Source organism: Barbatula barbatula (assembly GCF_947034865.1).
Source record: "Barbatula barbatula genome assembly, chromosome: 22".
NCBI lineage: Eukaryota > Metazoa > Chordata > Actinopteri > Cypriniformes > Nemacheilidae > Barbatula > Barbatula barbatula.
In genome coordinates, this window is record NC_136785.1 from 4,623,800 (window position 1) to 4,642,290 (window position 18,491).

At 39.0% G+C, this 18,491-nt stretch overlaps 1 protein-coding gene across 2 annotated transcripts; it reads left to right on the forward strand.

Moving 5' to 3' along the window:
• Positions 1–488: 488 nt before the first annotated feature.
• On the forward strand, positions 489–18,179 carry stxbp1a (syntaxin binding protein 1a; the record flags this gene model as incomplete). Of its 2 annotated transcripts, none has more annotated exons than XM_079487490.1 (19): positions 489–585; positions 7,293–7,342; positions 7,474–7,555; positions 7,913–7,989; positions 8,355–8,433; positions 9,438–9,541; positions 10,127–10,275; positions 10,357–10,441; positions 10,518–10,648; positions 10,755–10,862; positions 10,957–11,017; positions 11,977–12,042; positions 12,128–12,208; positions 12,351–12,489; positions 12,577–12,686; positions 12,806–12,907; positions 13,330–13,415; positions 14,299–14,453; positions 18,074–18,179. In XM_079487490.1, exons 1-19 carry the CDS (start codon positions 549–551, stop codon positions 18,154–18,156), a joined length of 1,785 nt encoding a protein of 594 aa, XP_079343616.1. In that variant the 5' UTR covers positions 489–548. The 2 variants fall into 2 exon arrangements, with proteins under 2 accessions (XP_079343616.1, XP_079343615.1); XM_079487489.1 differs by lacking the exon at positions 18,074–18,179 and adding an exon at positions 15,200–15,309.
• Between the last annotated feature and the right edge of the window lie 312 nt (positions 18,180–18,491).

Sequence of the window (18,491 nt, forward strand, 5' to 3'; positions counted from 1 at the left end):
GTAAAGTAGACATGTGCCGTCTCCTGGTGGACAAAATTGGTTATTGAATTGCCGCACTAAACGGCAGTTTTTCCCATGATCACATGTGAAATATCATTTCAAAACAGCCAAGACAAAATTCACTCGTTTTACAAATGCACTGCAGCAAAACCCCCAGAATAAAGTTGCCAAACCCAATGCATGCTTAGTTAACTGTTAAAATGACTATTACTGTGGAAACTTTACGACGTGCACAAACGTAACAACCAGAAATAAATGTGTCATTTATGGACATGCATTTTTATTATCGTTATGTATCGTGGTATGAGAATAAGTGGGAAATCGGTTCGGTGTCTGCGCCTTTAGCGCTTGACAATACGCAGAAACGGATCTCTGTCGGTGTTGGGCAATAACATGGGGGTGGGGGGGGGGCGGTTACGCAGTGACGAATCTCCGCAGTCAGCTGCTGAGTGAGGTGCGCACCATCTCACTTTCAGAGACAGGGGCGGAATACAGCAAGAGGAGAGAGAGGAAAAGATACAGCGCACGGGCGAACACACAGAAGCATCATGGCACCAATTGGATTAAAGGCGGTCGTTGGCGAAAGTAAGATGATGTTAATTCTCCAATGCAGATATTTTACGGTCTTGCTTTACGGTTTAGCCTATCCAATATACGTGATTTTTTATCCTAGGCCCATTGCATGTATCCTTACTGTTCATTTGCGTGTTCGGTTCCCCCTGGATGCGGCTGGTTGATACCCTGCCATTGTGCTGAACGGCCAGGACATGACTCTCGGGGACGCACCGTTGCGGATGCGCACAGTGTGGAATACGACATAAATGCGTGTTCCCCCTAATGCACATTTAGTTTCGTATAAAAACATGTAGTACGAAATAAGATTGCCAGCAGTAAGACTTGATAAAGATGGTCCACCACAGGAACGCCCTTATTCTGCACGTACATTGAAATGTGAATTACGCAGGACTCTGTCGACAAAGCACTGCGATTTTTGTGTGTGTTTTAATATCAGATTAATATATGTATGATATTGTACGAAGATACAATTGAAAGATGTTTGAAAAACTACCTACCACAGTAAAAGATCAGATTAATATGCTTTTAGGCAAAGCCTCACCCATGACATCCAGTGTAATATATTACTTTGCGTAAAAGTCCAGCTGGTGAACCGATGTGCCCAGGAAGGAAGTAACCATACATTTAACATGAATGCAGATGGCTCGCATCCCCATGCTTGTCCAGATGGATGGTTAAATGGCGGAGTGGAGTGAATAGTGGAAATGAGAGCACCAAATACGCATCGTTCAGATGTGTAGCTGTAATATCAGCTTGCCATGTTTGTCTTGCCGTGCATAGTGCATACTGCCTGAAAGATCGTTTTGGGTCGGAATATATATATATTTTTTTATTAATGCGGCACGAAATGGGCACGTTTGCCTTCTACAGTAGGCTTTACGGAATATATGTCGGGCCTCGAATGCTTAGAATTGTATTGAAACGAAATATGAGCCTATAAAATACACCACTCATACATTTCGTGTAATTTGTATATTAGGCCTACTCTCATCCTTTACCTCTACCTTTGGACCATTCGAATAAATTAGTGCCCAGAAATTCCGCATTAGGCTATTGCATTATACATTCAGAATTGCTGTTTTCGCAATATAAAATTGTGCCAACATACGTGTGTTAAGCACATTAAAACATATAAATGCACAGTTGCATTGTCCAGTGTAAATGAGAGGTGAACATTGTATGCACACACGCTTGTGTTCTGTGTTGACTGTAATCTGATCGTACCAGCATTGATAAAAGACACAACCACTGTGAGCACCTGCTCTGGATGCTCTTTCTCCAGGAAGGGCAGGGTGGATTGGTTTTGGTGTGGTTTGATATGCTCGGAGAAAATTTAGAATACACATGTCTCCATATAAAACTGACCTAATGCACTCAAATTCGTTAATTGTTAAATCATTTGTTTTATTTTAAAATGAATGGATGCAACATTTACCCATAAGGGAAATAAGACGCAGTGCTGAAGGACAACAGACAGCACACATAGAAATAAACTGTGTGATTGACTCATAGTACATATGCAAGAGTGTATGCAAAAAAATACTCCTACCAAACTCCTGCAAAGCCTGATTTAAAAATACAGCAAGTTTTGAATGTCATGTGTAGAGGAGCGGGCAGCCATCAATGAGATGTAGTAACGCCCCTCCATGACATCTGGAAGGAAAGAGGAACAATGTAGTGTTCATAAAACACAGATGCAACGCCCGCTGCGTGTCACCCCTTAAGATGACAGTGCTTTTTACAAATAAAATTCAAGGGCACATTAACATAAGTTGTGCTGAGAAAAGAGTCCTTGATCATGTGTGTTCATTTTTACACCCGTGGCATGTGAGGAGAGGACAGTCGGTGTGCCTTAAGGCAAACTGTAAGCGTGAAATTCACGCTCGACTTAAACTGAGCACATTTATAACCGCTTTAACTATTGGAGGAGAAAGACAACCCTGTCCCTGAGTTTAGCTTTCAACCCTTATTAAACAAACAAGATTAATATTTTCCAAAAATATCTGAAGATTATGAAGAACCATTAGGGTTAGAAAAATAGTATCTTGATATGGAAATGTATTTAAATGGCTACTGATCTTGCACATTGTGTATAAACAACAGACACCAGACACTGGCAGAAAATGATGGTGAATTTTGATGATCATTATCTGAATGAGAAAAAGAGAGAAAATCTAAATAAAAGTGAAAAAAACTACCATCCACGATACTAAAATGTTGGAGATGTTTGCCCTGGAGCACCGATGACAAACCAGAGTAATTTAAATAGGCCTCTGTAATATTTTAGTTGTTGTCCATCACTCATATTTAAATGCCGAAGACCAGTTCCGTCTTGGAAAGCCGCAAACTGCATTAGAGTCAATGTGGAATAAATCAAACTGTGTATTGGCATGGCTTTTTGCTGGCCTGTCATTTCCCAGGATTGTACTTGCCTTGACATTTCGGTTTTGCATTAACTTTGTGCAAGGGTGCAAAGACACGACTAGTATAAAATTCCCAATCTGTGACGGGGGATACACAATGTTCCAGCAGTCAAATGAATTATAGATTTCTATTTAGATCAGCTATGACCAGAGAAAGTTGTAGATTTCAACCAACAGCTAGATCGTGGTCCATCATTTGGCAGTGATCAAGTTAAAGAATAAAGATGTTTATTTCTTGCTCCCTACTGTCCCCCCTCTCAGATAGCCCGGGTTTATGGCTTTTCTATTACAATCAGCCCAAGTAGAGCTCTGGGGACATAAAATCTCAGGATATAAAACATTGTCTCTGCTGTGCACCCATTGTGACAGATATACACAGAGCAACCATAGTATTACACAATATAAAATAAGGAAATTCACATGCTCTCATTTTGAATTATTAACGAACCTGTAAAATCATCAAATCATTACATAATGTCTTGGAAAGTGTGCAAAGTTGCTCGTCAACCAATATGGCATCGAGCTATAAAATAAAACATTTTGAAAGAGCCATAGTGAATACAATTTGTTTATCCTACGAATTACTTGCGTTGTGGTTTCAGCATATTAATATATGACTTTTGGCTTGGCATGAATGATAAGGAACACAAACATGTCATAATCACTATTCCTCTTTCAAAAACCGTGCTTTCATTTGTGTGTTGCGTAGTGAGTGACTCAGCATGCTGTAATTCTATACCAGCAGGATAGCAAACACACACACACACACACACACACACACTGTGTAAGTGTGCGCGTGTGGGTTAATGCTCCGTCCTTGGACCCAATGACGTTGGTTGGGGTTCAGCAGAGTGTCTGACAGATACAGGAAACCACATGGTGCTGATATACAACCATGATAATATGACTAAGAGGAAATTCTTGTTTTGAAACTGACAGTGAAAAGTATATACGTAAGGAAACGTTAAAGTCACACACTCTTATAAAGGTGCTACTTCTTTACCGTGATGCCATAAAAGAACCATTGGGGACCCTTGACACAAAACCAGTCATAAAGGTCAATTTTGTGAAATTGAGATTGATGCATAATCTGAAAGCTAACTGAATACATTTTCATTGATGTAGGGTTAGAATAGGACAATATTTGGCCGAGATACAACTATTTGAAAGTCTTGAATCTTGCAAAGAAATTTAAATATCAAGAAAATTGTCTTTAAAGTTGTCCATCATAGGTGCAGTAGCAGGCCGTAAAGAAGAAACAGGTTTGTTTTAACGCTCTCTATTATCTTACTGCTGTAATAGCGTTTCTAGAGAGTAGATGTACTTGAAAGCGGAAATTCTAAGATGTACGTGGATACCTAACTTGAGTGGATAATTCCCAAAGACAGCACCCAATGAAGTACGTAGGCATGTTTCCGGCCAATTTCGCGATTTCACTGCATCCACTCGCAAAAATAGTTTTGATATATTTACAAAATATCTTCATGGAACATTTTACATAATATCCTAATGATTTTTGGCATAAAAGGAAAATCAATCTTTTTGACCCATGCAATGTATTGTTGGCTAATGCTACAAATATACCCTTGCTACTTAAGACTAGTTATGTGATCCAGGGTCACATTTTTGCGTCCCCAAAGAACTATTTACTCAGAAATTCTAACAAGAACCATTTTCTTCTTACCTTTTCATACAGAACATTTACAAAGAACATTTTGTAAAACGGAATGGACGTTTAATGTTTATTTAACCATTTATCCAAAAAATGGTTCTTATTTATAACACATTTTTATAACAGTGGTAAAGAAAAAAAAGTATTTCATGGCAATAATGTGACCTTGAATTTATATCAGGATCCATCAGCGTACTCTAAATTTGATCAGTGATGCATATCCAGCAGGATAAGAGAAGTCTGTCTCTTTAAGGTAAATGGCTGTAAAATCCTAAGAGACGGAGTGTAAAAGTGGGTCATGATATGAGAGGCACGTACCCTGAGGGAAACAGACACTACAGAGGGTTAAATCTACAGCGATGAGCGCTTGTACAGTTTTCTCCACTGGCCAGCGGTCAAACACATTCATGGGCAAATGCTTAACATACAGACATATTTACCAATGCGACATTTAAATATAACGGCATAAAACACCAAGTTTAACCAAATGTCTGCTTAACATCAAATTGCAGCTTCTACTTAATTAAGACATCCAGTTTGAGGTTAAATATGAAGAGTGGAGAGCTAAAGAGAGACTAGACTCCAGTTGGTGTACTCAGGAGAGATGTTTCATCTTTAAGTGAGAAGACGATGAGAGAAGGCTGTGGGGCAGAAAGAGTCGCCGCCCTAGTGGCCGGTAAAGGTTTTAAACCTTAAGTGTTGCATACACATTTTTAGGGCGCATTAACATTTAGCGGAGGCTTTTATCCAGAGCAACTTTAATGTGCATTCAATAACCAAGCCTAAACAGTCTGAATGTATATGATCATGCAAAAATAATCTTGCAAGAATGTCATATATCACTTAAGATGTAAAATCCATACATTGAGTTTAACTGTAAAATAATTCACAAAATCCATATAGCTATATAAACTGGCTTTAAGGCACGCTGCAGTTTTTGACATTAATTGGGTCCTTCAGTGTATTTTGTCCCATCACCTGCAGCATTAACCTCCATTTGTACAGCAAAATGTTTTTTACCTCGGTCTCAGATGCTCAGCGAGTGATCTAAGGCTGAAGGGGGAAGTGCTGATATCACCTGACTGATATAAAGTGCCCCCCAGAGACGGCTGGGGGGATAGACTTCAGCGCAAACCTCTTAAAGGGTTCAATTTAGGGTCATTTTCTTGACTTATTAACAAGCCAACGATGACCATTTTTATTGCTACATTTATGTTATTCTTATGTTTCCAATCAACATATTTTGTGAGGTATTCAGTATCTGAAAAACCCAGATAGACTGGATCTTTCACTGCTTTTACTGAATTTGTACAGCTTTAATATTCTTGAAAACAAAAAACAAACATAATGATGGTGTGGAAAGAGAGAAATCTTTGCATTACATAAGCCTCTCAGGACACGGCTAGGAGGACATTGTTTATAATGTGTTTAAGAACATCACGCAAACACACGTCTTTTTGAATGAAATTGATGCAAATCTTCTTTCAGTTTTATGAAACAGTTTGCTAATCTCTTCGACCATTCACTAAAACATGTTGTTTGTTTAAACACACATAATCCATCTGTAATCGTCTTAACTCCGCACCAATGTCCACCAGAAAATCATCCTGAGCACATTCTAACACCAGCACCAGATGGCTAACATTACAATCATGCTAATGTTGGCCTTAACCCCACAAACATGATCGACTCTGCCCAATCCCTGCATGATGAGATTACGTACATCAGACTAAACCACAGAGAGAGAGAGAGAGAGAGAGTTATACAGAATCACCTCTCAATCTATCTAGATTTCATTCATTGATCTAAGGATCTGAATGGAGTGAGATTCTAAAGATACATAGATTCAATTGCTGCCCAAGCAGACGCTCTCTCTTTCCCAGATGAGATCTCATAGTGTCTTGCTTTCTTGGGCTTATTTGATATACTGTATACATTAATAATTAAAATATACCATGGTGGTGGATTAAAATATATGACATACTTTAGTATTTCCGTAGTACTCCGAGGTACAATAGTGTGGATATGTGAATTGGACTGCACGAACAAAAGAAAAGACACATTTCAACAGTTTGGGTGAACCCTTGACCATGTTATATCTGGTACCATGCGCTATGAATGAATTGGACATTATTTAAGCTGCTTCCTGTTTTGTTGCATGGAGTGCGATCCTGGATCGAACAAAAGCTGGCCGTAATTGGTTTTCTATCATCGATTGTTCTGAACTTTCATGTTGTTGTTTATGAAGTGAATACTGACATGTGGAGACGTATAGCGGCGGAACAAACAGTGATTAAAATCAGGTTATCACATAAAACAATATGTTTGAACTTTCCCTAAATACATCTACAAATATGTCGTATCGCTTAAAAGTGAATATGAACTTGTTTGCTTTGGAGTATTTGAGGTCTTTGGAGTATATTACAGATCTTTTCTGTTATTTTAAGTTTTTCCACTTTCCATTTTCTGCAAATAAATGCAGAATAGAAATTTGCCAGAAACATTGTTAGTAGTTCACAGAATGAAACAAAAATTAGAATTTGACCCAAACGCATACCTATATAGAGCACATTTTAAAATCAGAACTGCCCACGACTAATCCGATTAATTTACCCCTACAGAGATTATGAATGATGTCATCAAGAAGATAAAGAAGAAGGGAGAGTGGAAGGTAAGATGAACTCATTCACCTCATCACCATAGTGACCATGCCATCCTTACATGCCATCTCTCTATCTATACCGTACCGCACTGTACTCTACAGTATCTCTGGTTTGACGTTTATCTGTTATCTCTTTGTAGGCTCTGATTGTGGACCAGCTCAGCATGAGGATGCTGTCGTCCTGCTGCAAAATGACGGATATCATGACAGAGGGCATAACCAGTACGTAACCTTTTTTTTTAACCTTTGCCAAAATGACAAATATGTGATCGATTCATGTAAAATAGACGAATTTGCCAACTACCATGTCAATGAGATAACGCTCATCTTTTGAATGGGCTTCAATGGGTCGTTACAATGGAAATATGCATTTTACATATTGCTGTGTGAAGGATCCGAACTAGTTGTAACTAACCAAAGCTACGCTTGTACGATATTAGACAATCTAAAAATGAATCAAAATGAAAAAGAAGTAGATAAATAGTATGCTAATATTAACAAAGAAAAAGGTTTTGTGTTACATTTTGGTGATGTACATGTGCCATCCGGGAAGCTGCTCACTTGCTGTTTCTCTTTCAGTTGTTGAAGACATCAACAAACGCAGAGAGCCTCTACCCTCACTGGAGGCTATTTACCTGATCACTCCTACTGAGAAGGTACTCAAACACGCTGCTTTCATAACACACAAATACAGCACAGTCACACCTTCAGCGCAGACAGTGTGGAACGCAGTGCACACTTAACATATGTCACTCACTAAAACATACACAAACAGTATTGACTCAGCCAACACAACCAGCTGAAACCCCTCGCCATTTCTATTGGCCATGCAGTTGCTATAGCAACATGACTTTGTCCTCCTATCTTGGTGGAGCCATTGAATTGAACTTCCACTGAATTGATTTCTATTTCATATTTACATTTTAGTTTTTTTACGTGATTGAAATGTCAAAGTTATTTACTATTTTTGTGCCGTCTTTTTGTCTCACAATATTGACAAAACCTCTCTTTCTTTTTTCAGTCCGTGCAGACTCTTATCAATGACTTCAAAGATCCTCATTCTGCGAAATATAAAGGGGCTCATGTGTTCTTTACTGACTGTGAGTATACGAGGGTACTCAACTGTACTATAAGAGCCCTGCAAGCATAATACAGTCACACTACAGCAGTGATGGGGCTACTTCACAAGCACTCGGTCAAATGATTTGTATGAATGATTTAAACCTGATATGGATTGAAACATTAAATATATGATTTGAAGGTCTATAGCTTCAGGGATTTGGTAGCAAATAACCATATTTACATGAATTAATTTAGTTAGTTTAGCATATTGTACATATTAAGTATTGTAGAGAATAGTATGTAGTATACTTACTTACTTTTTTTTAAAACATTTCTGTACTCAGGCTTTTAGTTTTTACTTCATTTACAATTTTTATAAAACTGAATTAAAAAATATGTTTTCCTACAATACTGGCCAAATGCGATGTCCTGGGCGAATATTTGTAAAATGTACAGGTATATACTTTATATCTATCTATATATATATATAGATATAAATACAGTATACAAAAAATCTATAGAAAAACTAAAATAATAAATATAAATAGACTCCAAATTTGTTGGTTGTTAATTTTTGTTGATTCCCACATGTAGTAATAATTCATAGGAATTCTTGATTTAATAAGCTTTGTGTATTGCCGACCCTTATACATCCTATCAGTATATTTACATAAAAAGCGAAGGCGTCCATACTTTATGTGATCACTCAATGTGAATTTTTTTCCAATAACTTTGTGTCGCTTGAAAAGGCCAAAAAATTGAAATCCCTACAGAAACTCCATAACAATGGACAAGTCAGAACCAGTCAAAACACCTAAGCAATCCCTTGGGATCACAGCATGATATTGTTGTTGGGAGCTTTGCTGAGAATAAGATAAATCAAAATAAAATATGAGAAATCCCAAATAATGAATATAAATATTGATAAATCGATGCCCTTTTTAACTTAATGATGATACTACATGCATATATGAAGATATAATATAACCTCTGATAAATATCACTTTTGATATATGTTTTTATCTGTATGCCTTTCTTGCAGCTTGCCCGGATCCCTTGTTTAATGATGTGGTGAAGAGCCGGGCATCCAAAACCATTAAAACCCTGACAGAGATCAACATTGCGTTCCTGCCGTATGAGTCCCAGGTGAGCAAATTAAAAACCAAAGGAGATGAGAATAAAGACGAATGCCAGAAATTCACGTAGCCTGTTCCAGAAACATCGCTATGAGTAACACACCCAGTGTAGCTCTGTTCAAACAGAGTGTTCCAGAACAGCTCTGAGGCTACGGGTGGGGGTTGCAGTCTGACCCATAATGCCTTGCTGCTGATGCTGTCTGCTATGATTAATTCAGTGGAGCGGTGCTTTTCCCCTGCTCGGTGTGCCTCGCTCAGCCGCGCCTCATTGGCCGACGCAGCATCCACAGAAAGCTGCAGCCAATCAGAGGCCTTCATGCGAGGAGGAAAGCGCAGAGCATCCATCTGCTGAGCAGAAGGAGAATCATGTGACCTTGTGCTGAGAGAGGGAGGGGAGGGGGGCTTGTGAATGAGCAGTGCTGATCCATCGGAAGGGAAAGATTCAAGTGTGAAACATGAATGCCTTTAAAGGGAAAAGCTCATTTAAACACAACAGTGGAAGATGGGGACAAGAGAGGAAGAAAATAGTGATAGTGGAAGAAATTCTACACTACAGCCGTTCAATTATACTCATATTTTATGGCTCTGTGTTTAGGTGTTTTCTTTGGACAACCCTGACGCCTTTCAGAGCTTCTACAGTCCTCATAAGACACAGCTGAAGAACCCTGTGATGGAGCGACTGGCCGATCAGCTGGCCACTCTCTGTGCCACGCTGAAGGAGTACCCTGCTGTACGATACCGAGGGTAAGACACAGATCACTAATAGCAGAGACAAACAATACAGAAAGAGACGTCAAACATCCGTTTATCTTCAAACCCGCACAGGGAGTATAAAGATAATGCCACCCTGGCTCAGCTGCTTCAAGACAAACTGGACGCCTACAAGGCCGATGATCCAACAATGGGAGAGGTGAGCAACACCTCGCTAAAAATGCCTTCTGCTGAACATCAGCACATCTTTAAAACATCTTGACGTCTCTCTGCAGGGTCCGGACAAGGCCAGGTCTCAGCTTATCATTCTGGACAGGGGTTTCGATCCTGCCTCTCCCGTCCTGCATGAGCTCACTTTCCAAGCTATGGCTTACGACTTGCTGCCCATCGAGAATGATGTGTACAAGTGAGTGGGATGAACAAAGAAAGTCGATTAACAAAATGTATTTGTGGAATGAACACAAATCACTAGTTAGTTGGTTTGTGAGTTCAGTGTGGTTTGTGCCTGTTAGGTATGATACCAGCGGAATGGGCGACTCTCGTGAGAAGGAAGTCCTCCTGCATGAAGATGATGATCTCTGGGTGGCACTACGACACAAACATATCGCTGAGGTCTCTCAGTGAGTGACATTTCATGATGTTATTTGACGTATTTCTATTGTCCTTTGTTTTATTATCATCGAACATGTTCTCTGTGGCTCTCCTCTCTCACAGGGAGGTCACACGATCCCTGAAGGAATTCTCAGCCAGTAAACGGATGAACACTGGGGAGAAGGTACGCTGAAGTCTGAATGGAGGGGGAGGGGTCCGGTGGAGTAGGAAGTGCAGAATCGTGTAGCGTGGGCAAGGGAGGATAGCCTGGCAGATGAGATTGTGTTGGCGGGGGAAATAAAACGGCGAGGGCTGACTCATAAGAAAGCGCTTTGAGGCTACAGTGGGATTAGAATCGATTGATTTACTGACACAGCACAAGCGCATACGCACACATGTTCACTTCTGCTGTGACGTATTGTACTATATTACATTTTACGCAGACTGTAAAGCAAGGGCCTGAGCGTGACACACAACATTTAAAAAACAACCGTTTCTCTTAAATTAAAACATTTACTTTTACTTAATCAAAATATAAAATATCAAGTCTTGTTTTCTGGAAAAAAAAATATGTAGGTGTAAAACGGCCTCATTTTGGAAAACAAACTGTTAATATTACATTGTTTTGTATGTCAATTACCCATATATAAATATTATTTCTAACTTTATAGCTCAGTGGTAAGAGCATAGTGCTAGCAATGTCAAGGTCATGGGTTTGATCCCAGCGATTGCACATACTCGGATACAAACGTTTAGTATCATGCAATGTAAGTCGCTTTGGATAAAAGCCTCTGCCAAATGCGTCAATGTAATATAACATTTTTAATATTACAAAATATTTGCCTTAATTTCATGTTTCAGTATATATAACTAAATTAAGTGAGATTAAAACGCTTCAAAAGTCACGGAAAATAAATTCAATAGGGTAAGAAAATCAAACTTGTATTAAGTTTATAAATTTTAATTGAAACCTGAATTTAATTCAAACATTTTTTTTTTCAGAAAAATGCTTAATATTTTGTGAAAAATCGCTTCTTTCTACATATTTTTTTGGTAAAAATGTTTTTTTGCAGTTATTTTATTTTTTGCAGTGAAATGTAATGCTGTCTGTGTGTGATCTGACCTGTGTTTGTTCTGCTTCAGACCACCATGAGGGACCTGTCTCAAATGCTCAAGAAGATGCCACAATACCAGAAAGAGCTCAGCAAGGTGAATGATATCTTTCACAAGAAACCATATACTGTACATTATATCTTAAAATGACTCAATTGACATTTCAATTCGGTCTGTTTAGTACTCGACCCACCTGCAGCTGGCTGAAGACTGCATGAAGCACTACCAAGGAACCGTGGACAAGCTGTGCCGTGTAGAGCAGGTACACATAACACCGGGCATCACTATAAAAAACACAGACCCTCATGAAATTAAAAAGGCAGCTCAAAGAGACTTCCTAACTTATCATTTTTCTTCCATCATGCCAAGTATAACTTATGAACCGTGTTCTGTGTTCCCCAAAGGATCTTGCTATGGGAACTGACGCAGAGGGTGAAAAGATCAAGGATCCCATGAGGGCGATCGTGCCCATCTTGCTGGATGCCAACGTCAGCACCTACGACAAGATCCGCATCATCCTGCTCTACATTTTCCTTAAAAACGGTAAGAGCAACAGTTGTTTTTTGGCAGACATTTTACTTCTCAGCTTGATCTGCCATTTTGTAATGTGGCTTGTTTGTGGAAAACCAGGAATCACAGAGGAGAACCTTAACAAGCTGATCCAGCATGCCCAGATACCTCCTGAGGACAGTGAGATCATCACCAATATGGCTAACCTGGGCATCCCAATCATCACAGACGTATGCCGTCCACTTCCTGTTTTCATGAGCTCTATGATGAAACACATTTCCTTGGTCGTTAAAGGACAATTCCTATCCTCTGACATACAAAATGTCTCATTTGCTTATGTACTTTGCAGTCCACTCTCCGCAGGGGCAAAAAGCTTGACCGTAAGGAGCGTGTGAGCGAGCAGACCTACCAGCTCTCTCGCTGGACCCCACTGATCAAGGATATCATGGAGGTAAATATTTCCCGACAATATTACACACAAACTGTAAACTGGGTTGAATTCACAGAACAGTTGGATTACCTTTTCCTCCAGTAAATCTTATCTTATTTTGGCTCCTATATATTAACTAAAAATCTTTAAAATGATAGAACAATCTGTTGTTAATATATAAAAGTATAATATTATTTAATATATTTTATTTTATTATTTTGTTTATTCCCACATGTTTTTTTTGTAAGGGTAGTGTGTGTGCTGGTTTTTTTACACTTTGAGGGCCAAACGTTCCCGCAAGGATGGTCAAAATCTGATCTACCTACATTGTGGAAACTGATTCATAAACAAAATAAATAATGCTTATTTGGAAATGCAACAAAAGTCCAAACCCTGTGTGAGTGTAACCAATGTGTAACCTCACATTGTTGCGAATCTTGCAGGATGCTATTGAAGATAAGCTGGACACCAAACACTATCCGTACATCTCAACACGCCCGTCCTCTTCCTTCAACACCTCTGCAGTCAGGTACACACATAAAAAATTATAATATGGTATTATATATTCAGCGCAGGTGTATGCGTGTGTTTTGAATGGCATAAGCCAAAGACAGAAGTCACTTGGATCAATAATCATGATTGGTGGGTGATGCGATGTCAGGCGGGGGTGAATGCCAGTAACAGCGGCAGAAGTAGAAACTGGGCTATTTCCATAGTAATGATCCCCTAGCTTCTTCAAGTAGCTGTGGAGAGAAAGCAGAGAACAGGTCCCATAGATGGACATTTGGGAGCTGCTGGGTCCCATTGTGTAAATTATTGATTTAATTTGTTATGCAAACGACTGTAAAAAGAGCTGGACACTATATCCATTTTCTATGCGTTCAGTGTCTTAATACTGCTACTGAAAGGCCCAAAATGATATTGCAAAAACAAAACTATTAAAGGTCCAGTGTATGAAATATATCGACATCTAGTGGTGAGGTTGTGAATTGCAACCAACGACTCCAACCCTCTCTGTGAAGCACTACGGTGGCCGACAAAGGACTATTTTGTCATCAAGTTTTGCCGAAAGAGACAACGTATTTACGAAACGTGTTCTGTAGAACAGTTTGTCCTTTAACAACATGGCCGATTCCATGAAAGTGGACCTGCGGTGTATGTAGATAGTAGTAGCTCATTCTAAGATAATTAAAACAAAACTTTATCATGTAAGATCTTTAAACTCCTCTGAAGACATAGTTATGTATATCATATTGCATTTCTGTCAAAAGATCCTTAAAAAAATTGGACCTTTGAAGGAACATATTTCTATGATGGTAACAATGTTTAAGGTTCCAGACAGAAATGATGATGAAACTCTGAAGACTGTGTTTTGAAGTGTCTCACCTCTTGATGCTTTTTCCTCATGATAGTGCCCGATATGGCCACTGGCACAAGAATAAAACCCCTGGAGAGTACCGCACGGGCCCTCGTGTCATGGTCTTCATCATTGGGGGTGCGTCCTTTAGCGAGATGCGCTGTGCTTATGAGGTCACACAGGCCAATGGCAAATGGGAGGCCATCGTTGGTGAGTCTAACAAAAAAACACGGTATACGTTAATACTTATTACATAACAATAGAAATTCGAAGCAGATAAATACCGTTAATCTGTTTTAATCCGATTTTATATCCCAGCCTGGGAATCTGTCTCGTTTAACTTTTCCTGTGTTTTTTGTGCTGTCTTGTTTTAACTGCTCTTAAATTGCAGTTGTGAGCCTCTGCTGTGTTCATAAGTCTGTGTTCGTAAGTTTCTCTGTGCGTGTTTGTGTTGTGTGTGTGTTAGCGTTGACTCCTACGATGTACACATTTATCTAGCTGTCAGTTTTTGTTTACCAATTCTGAAGCACTGATGGCTGTTCACACTCACAGAGTTAAATCGCTGGAGCATTTTAGGTCGGTATACTGTTGGTGCATAGTAAAACGTTTCTATACGCCTGCTTTATACCGATTCGGATAAGAAACGCCACCGTCTCTACATTTGCATAAAGTCTGCTCAGCTCTTCACAAAATGACTCAAATCTCCAATTTCCAAAGGACCACAATGAAACAAATTTGGCTGTAATTCTGATACCGACGTGAAATGAATAATGAAACTCTTGTGACCTACTGTCACTTATACTCCCAGCCAAAGTTCCAAGATGATATTTTTGGGAACCCTTGGCACATGGTGTTCTTCAGATGTTTGTTTAACCCTCTATTGAAAGGCGGTGAAAGAGCGCAGTGTGCGGTGTGAGATTCATTCAGAGCGTGAAGCCACCTTTGTTCCTCCGCAGGTTCAACTCACTTGCTCACCCCAACCAAATTTCTAATGGACCTGCGACACCCCGACTTCCGAGAATCCACTAGGGTGTCCTTTGAGGACCCTGACCCCTCAGAAGAGTGAGAGAGAGAGAGAAACAGGGAAGGGAGGGAGACAGAAATCACACTCTGACAAAGTAAAGACAGCCGAACAAAGAAACCCTTTCTGAACCTCCACAGCACAAGGGATTTCTTTTCTTGCTCCTTGTTACCACACATTTTACAGTGCCACCACGTCTCAGGGATGAGCGTCCGACCGACCTGCAAATCTCACTCAGGCTCAGCCCTCTACCGGTATCGGCCTATGGCATCATGGGCGGAACCTTTTTTGAGTGACAGATGCAGCGGGGGTCCCGACACCATCCTTGTTGACTTCCGCATCCTCTCAGCCGGGTGGATTAAACTGCATTTTCCCCAGAATGCTCCTTTTAATTCAATAGCGCCTCTTCTTCGGAGGAGGAAGGGCTACTTCCATTTACCTCCCCAAATATCATTTTACAAGCTCCAGCTTCCGCAGATTTAATCTACCCTCAAGTCCCTATTTCGGTTCATTCTCGAATAACAATCCAATCATATTAACTTTCTTTTCTCTTTTGGAGAGGTAATTGAGTTGATGTTGGATGTCAATGCAGGATAATTTGGTTTTGTTTCCAATCCAGCTCCACAAACTACCTCAAATCACGTCTACATGAATAAGTGGCTCTCTGCAAAGAATGCGTTCAAATGACCCTCTGTTTAATTCTTCTGCAGATGCCAAAGCTTGTAATGTAGCTCTGTTCTTCAGATATGCTTTAGCACTAACGCTTCACAACAAAAACACTGAAATACTAACATTCTGAAACTAACTAGCGGACATGCAACCCTAATGCTTTTAACCCTAATACCACAGGTATTGCTTTCTACTAAAAATATGAAATCGTTCATTACGAAGCACATCACACTTCTAAACAAATCAATGCAAACTGTGGTCCAGAACCGTAAACCGAGATGTTTTGTTTACCATGTAAACAGACCAAACTCTGTTATTATATACTTTATATTACAGCACTGTAAATCCTGTGCAGTTAATGCCCAACATTTATTTCGTGTTATATAATACTAATTGTAAAATACACAAAGCCTACATTTAAATGTTTTGCAGTGAATGTTCCAAGTTAAACTCCGTCAACAGCATCTTCCAGACAATACACGAAACCTGAAAGAAACAATGCACAGAGAGAAAAATACAACCAGGAGAATGACATCACGTATTTCTTAATACAAGTAACGCCTCTTTGCATGCACAGAAAGCAGTGAAAAAACCCCACAAGCTTTACATTTCTGTTTTTATACCCTCTGCGATGCCCTGCCCTATAAACACATTTTGTCCTTATCAAGTAAGAGACGATTCAAATTTTCTTTCTGTGGTTATTCGCAGCACGGGGCAGGTACTGTTGACCGAGTATTGAACCTGGAACAGTTACAAAACACAAAAGAAAAACTGCACACAAAAGGTTCTGTAATACAGAGTGTCCTTACACATATATGTATATATTAAAAACACACAGCTCAACCCTAAAGAATTTATTTTCAAGTGTCAGCCTGCTAAAGCAATATCCCTTTGAGTTTTCCTTTTCCGTTGGATTATTGTGTTTGTAAATGATCACCATATGCAGTATGCCGGACCTAACCCATACTGCAACATTAACACTTCTTTACTACTCCAGCCATTATTGAACAAAAATATGGTTCATTAGTTGATGCGCTATAAATCTCATTGTGTATCAATAATTAGCAAAACTGCAAGTTGTTGCCCCGGTAGACCCTATTTTGGCATGGTTAAAGTTACAGATCAGTTATATTTTTGCAGCTACACTGTGCTGACTGTACCGGTCTAACACTGACCCTATAAGCTAATGTTAAAAACGTTTTTTATTGCACAGTAAATCATTTATTTATATCAGAATGATTGGAAACATGCAGCTTTGCTAAGAATTATGTAGTTTTGCAATAACCGGAAGTAGAATAAATAAAATATTTGTTCCACAGGGTGCCAACAATAAGATGTCGGGTGCGTGCCACTATTTCACACGAAAGGCCCTTTTCTGGTGGCCCTGTGGCACAAATGTTTTTTGATAGTTTTGTCCTAATATGTGTTGTAAATGTGTCTTCAGCTAAATATCTAAAAGGTCAAATTCATTTATATTATATACTGTATATATTTATATACAGCTGCAGAAAATTTAAGGGACTATTCCAAATTTTTGTTTCAAATCAGTTTTTCTTGCCATTCCAGTTCAACGTTTGTTGAATTTTAACAAAATCAAACCTCAGGAGTGACAAAGTCACCAAACAACAATGTTAAAGACTACAAAAAGACAGTGTGACAAGACACTGTAAAATAAAATCATTTTTGAACTTTTCCTAAGAAATATTACTGCTTTATTGTTTATAAGTGAATATGAACAGTATTTAAGCTCTGAAAAAACCCAGCATCTTTTCTGTAAATCCGACCTGTTTATCTAGTTTTCCTTTTCTAAATGGAAATAGAAACAGCATTTTTATCAGAAATTTGGTACAAATATAGTTTGTAGTTCACAAAATGAAACAAAAATGATAATTTTACCCAAATGACATACCTATAAAGAGTACATCCCTGAAATGGTCTCTTAAATTGTCCTGCGGCTATATATATACTGTATATATATATTATATATTTTTTTAAAATTCAATCATACATGTATATAGGTTTTTAATTGGAATGTTTTCAAACACATGGCAGCTGAAAACACGTCAATAGTTCATACAAGTGTATGTCCAGAGCTAATCCATTTCTCTTCGTTTTTTCTCCCTGGTGCTCACCTGTACAGGTTCAACCCATATTGTCTCCCCCACGGCGCTCCTTGACGCTCTCAAGGCCATGAACAAACCCGACGAGGAGCAGACAAGCTAAAAAAACGTCCTCACCCCAAACCCCACGTCTCAGTTACCCTTCCTTCACCCCAAAGCCACTTCTATATTAATTGTGTATGCATCTTGCTTGAGAGAAAAAATTGATGATTGGTGAAGTCTATACATGTATATATATATATATATATATATATATATATAGTATATTGAAAGAAAATAATCATTGCAAGTACTCTTCTGTTTTACAATGGATGCAAATGATTAGACTGACAACATGAGTTTTAATTGTCCATTGCCACTTAAAACCTGAAAGTACCAAATGTAATATTGTATGTTATGGAACCTGCTAGAATGTGTAAATGGTAGATGATTTTGCGT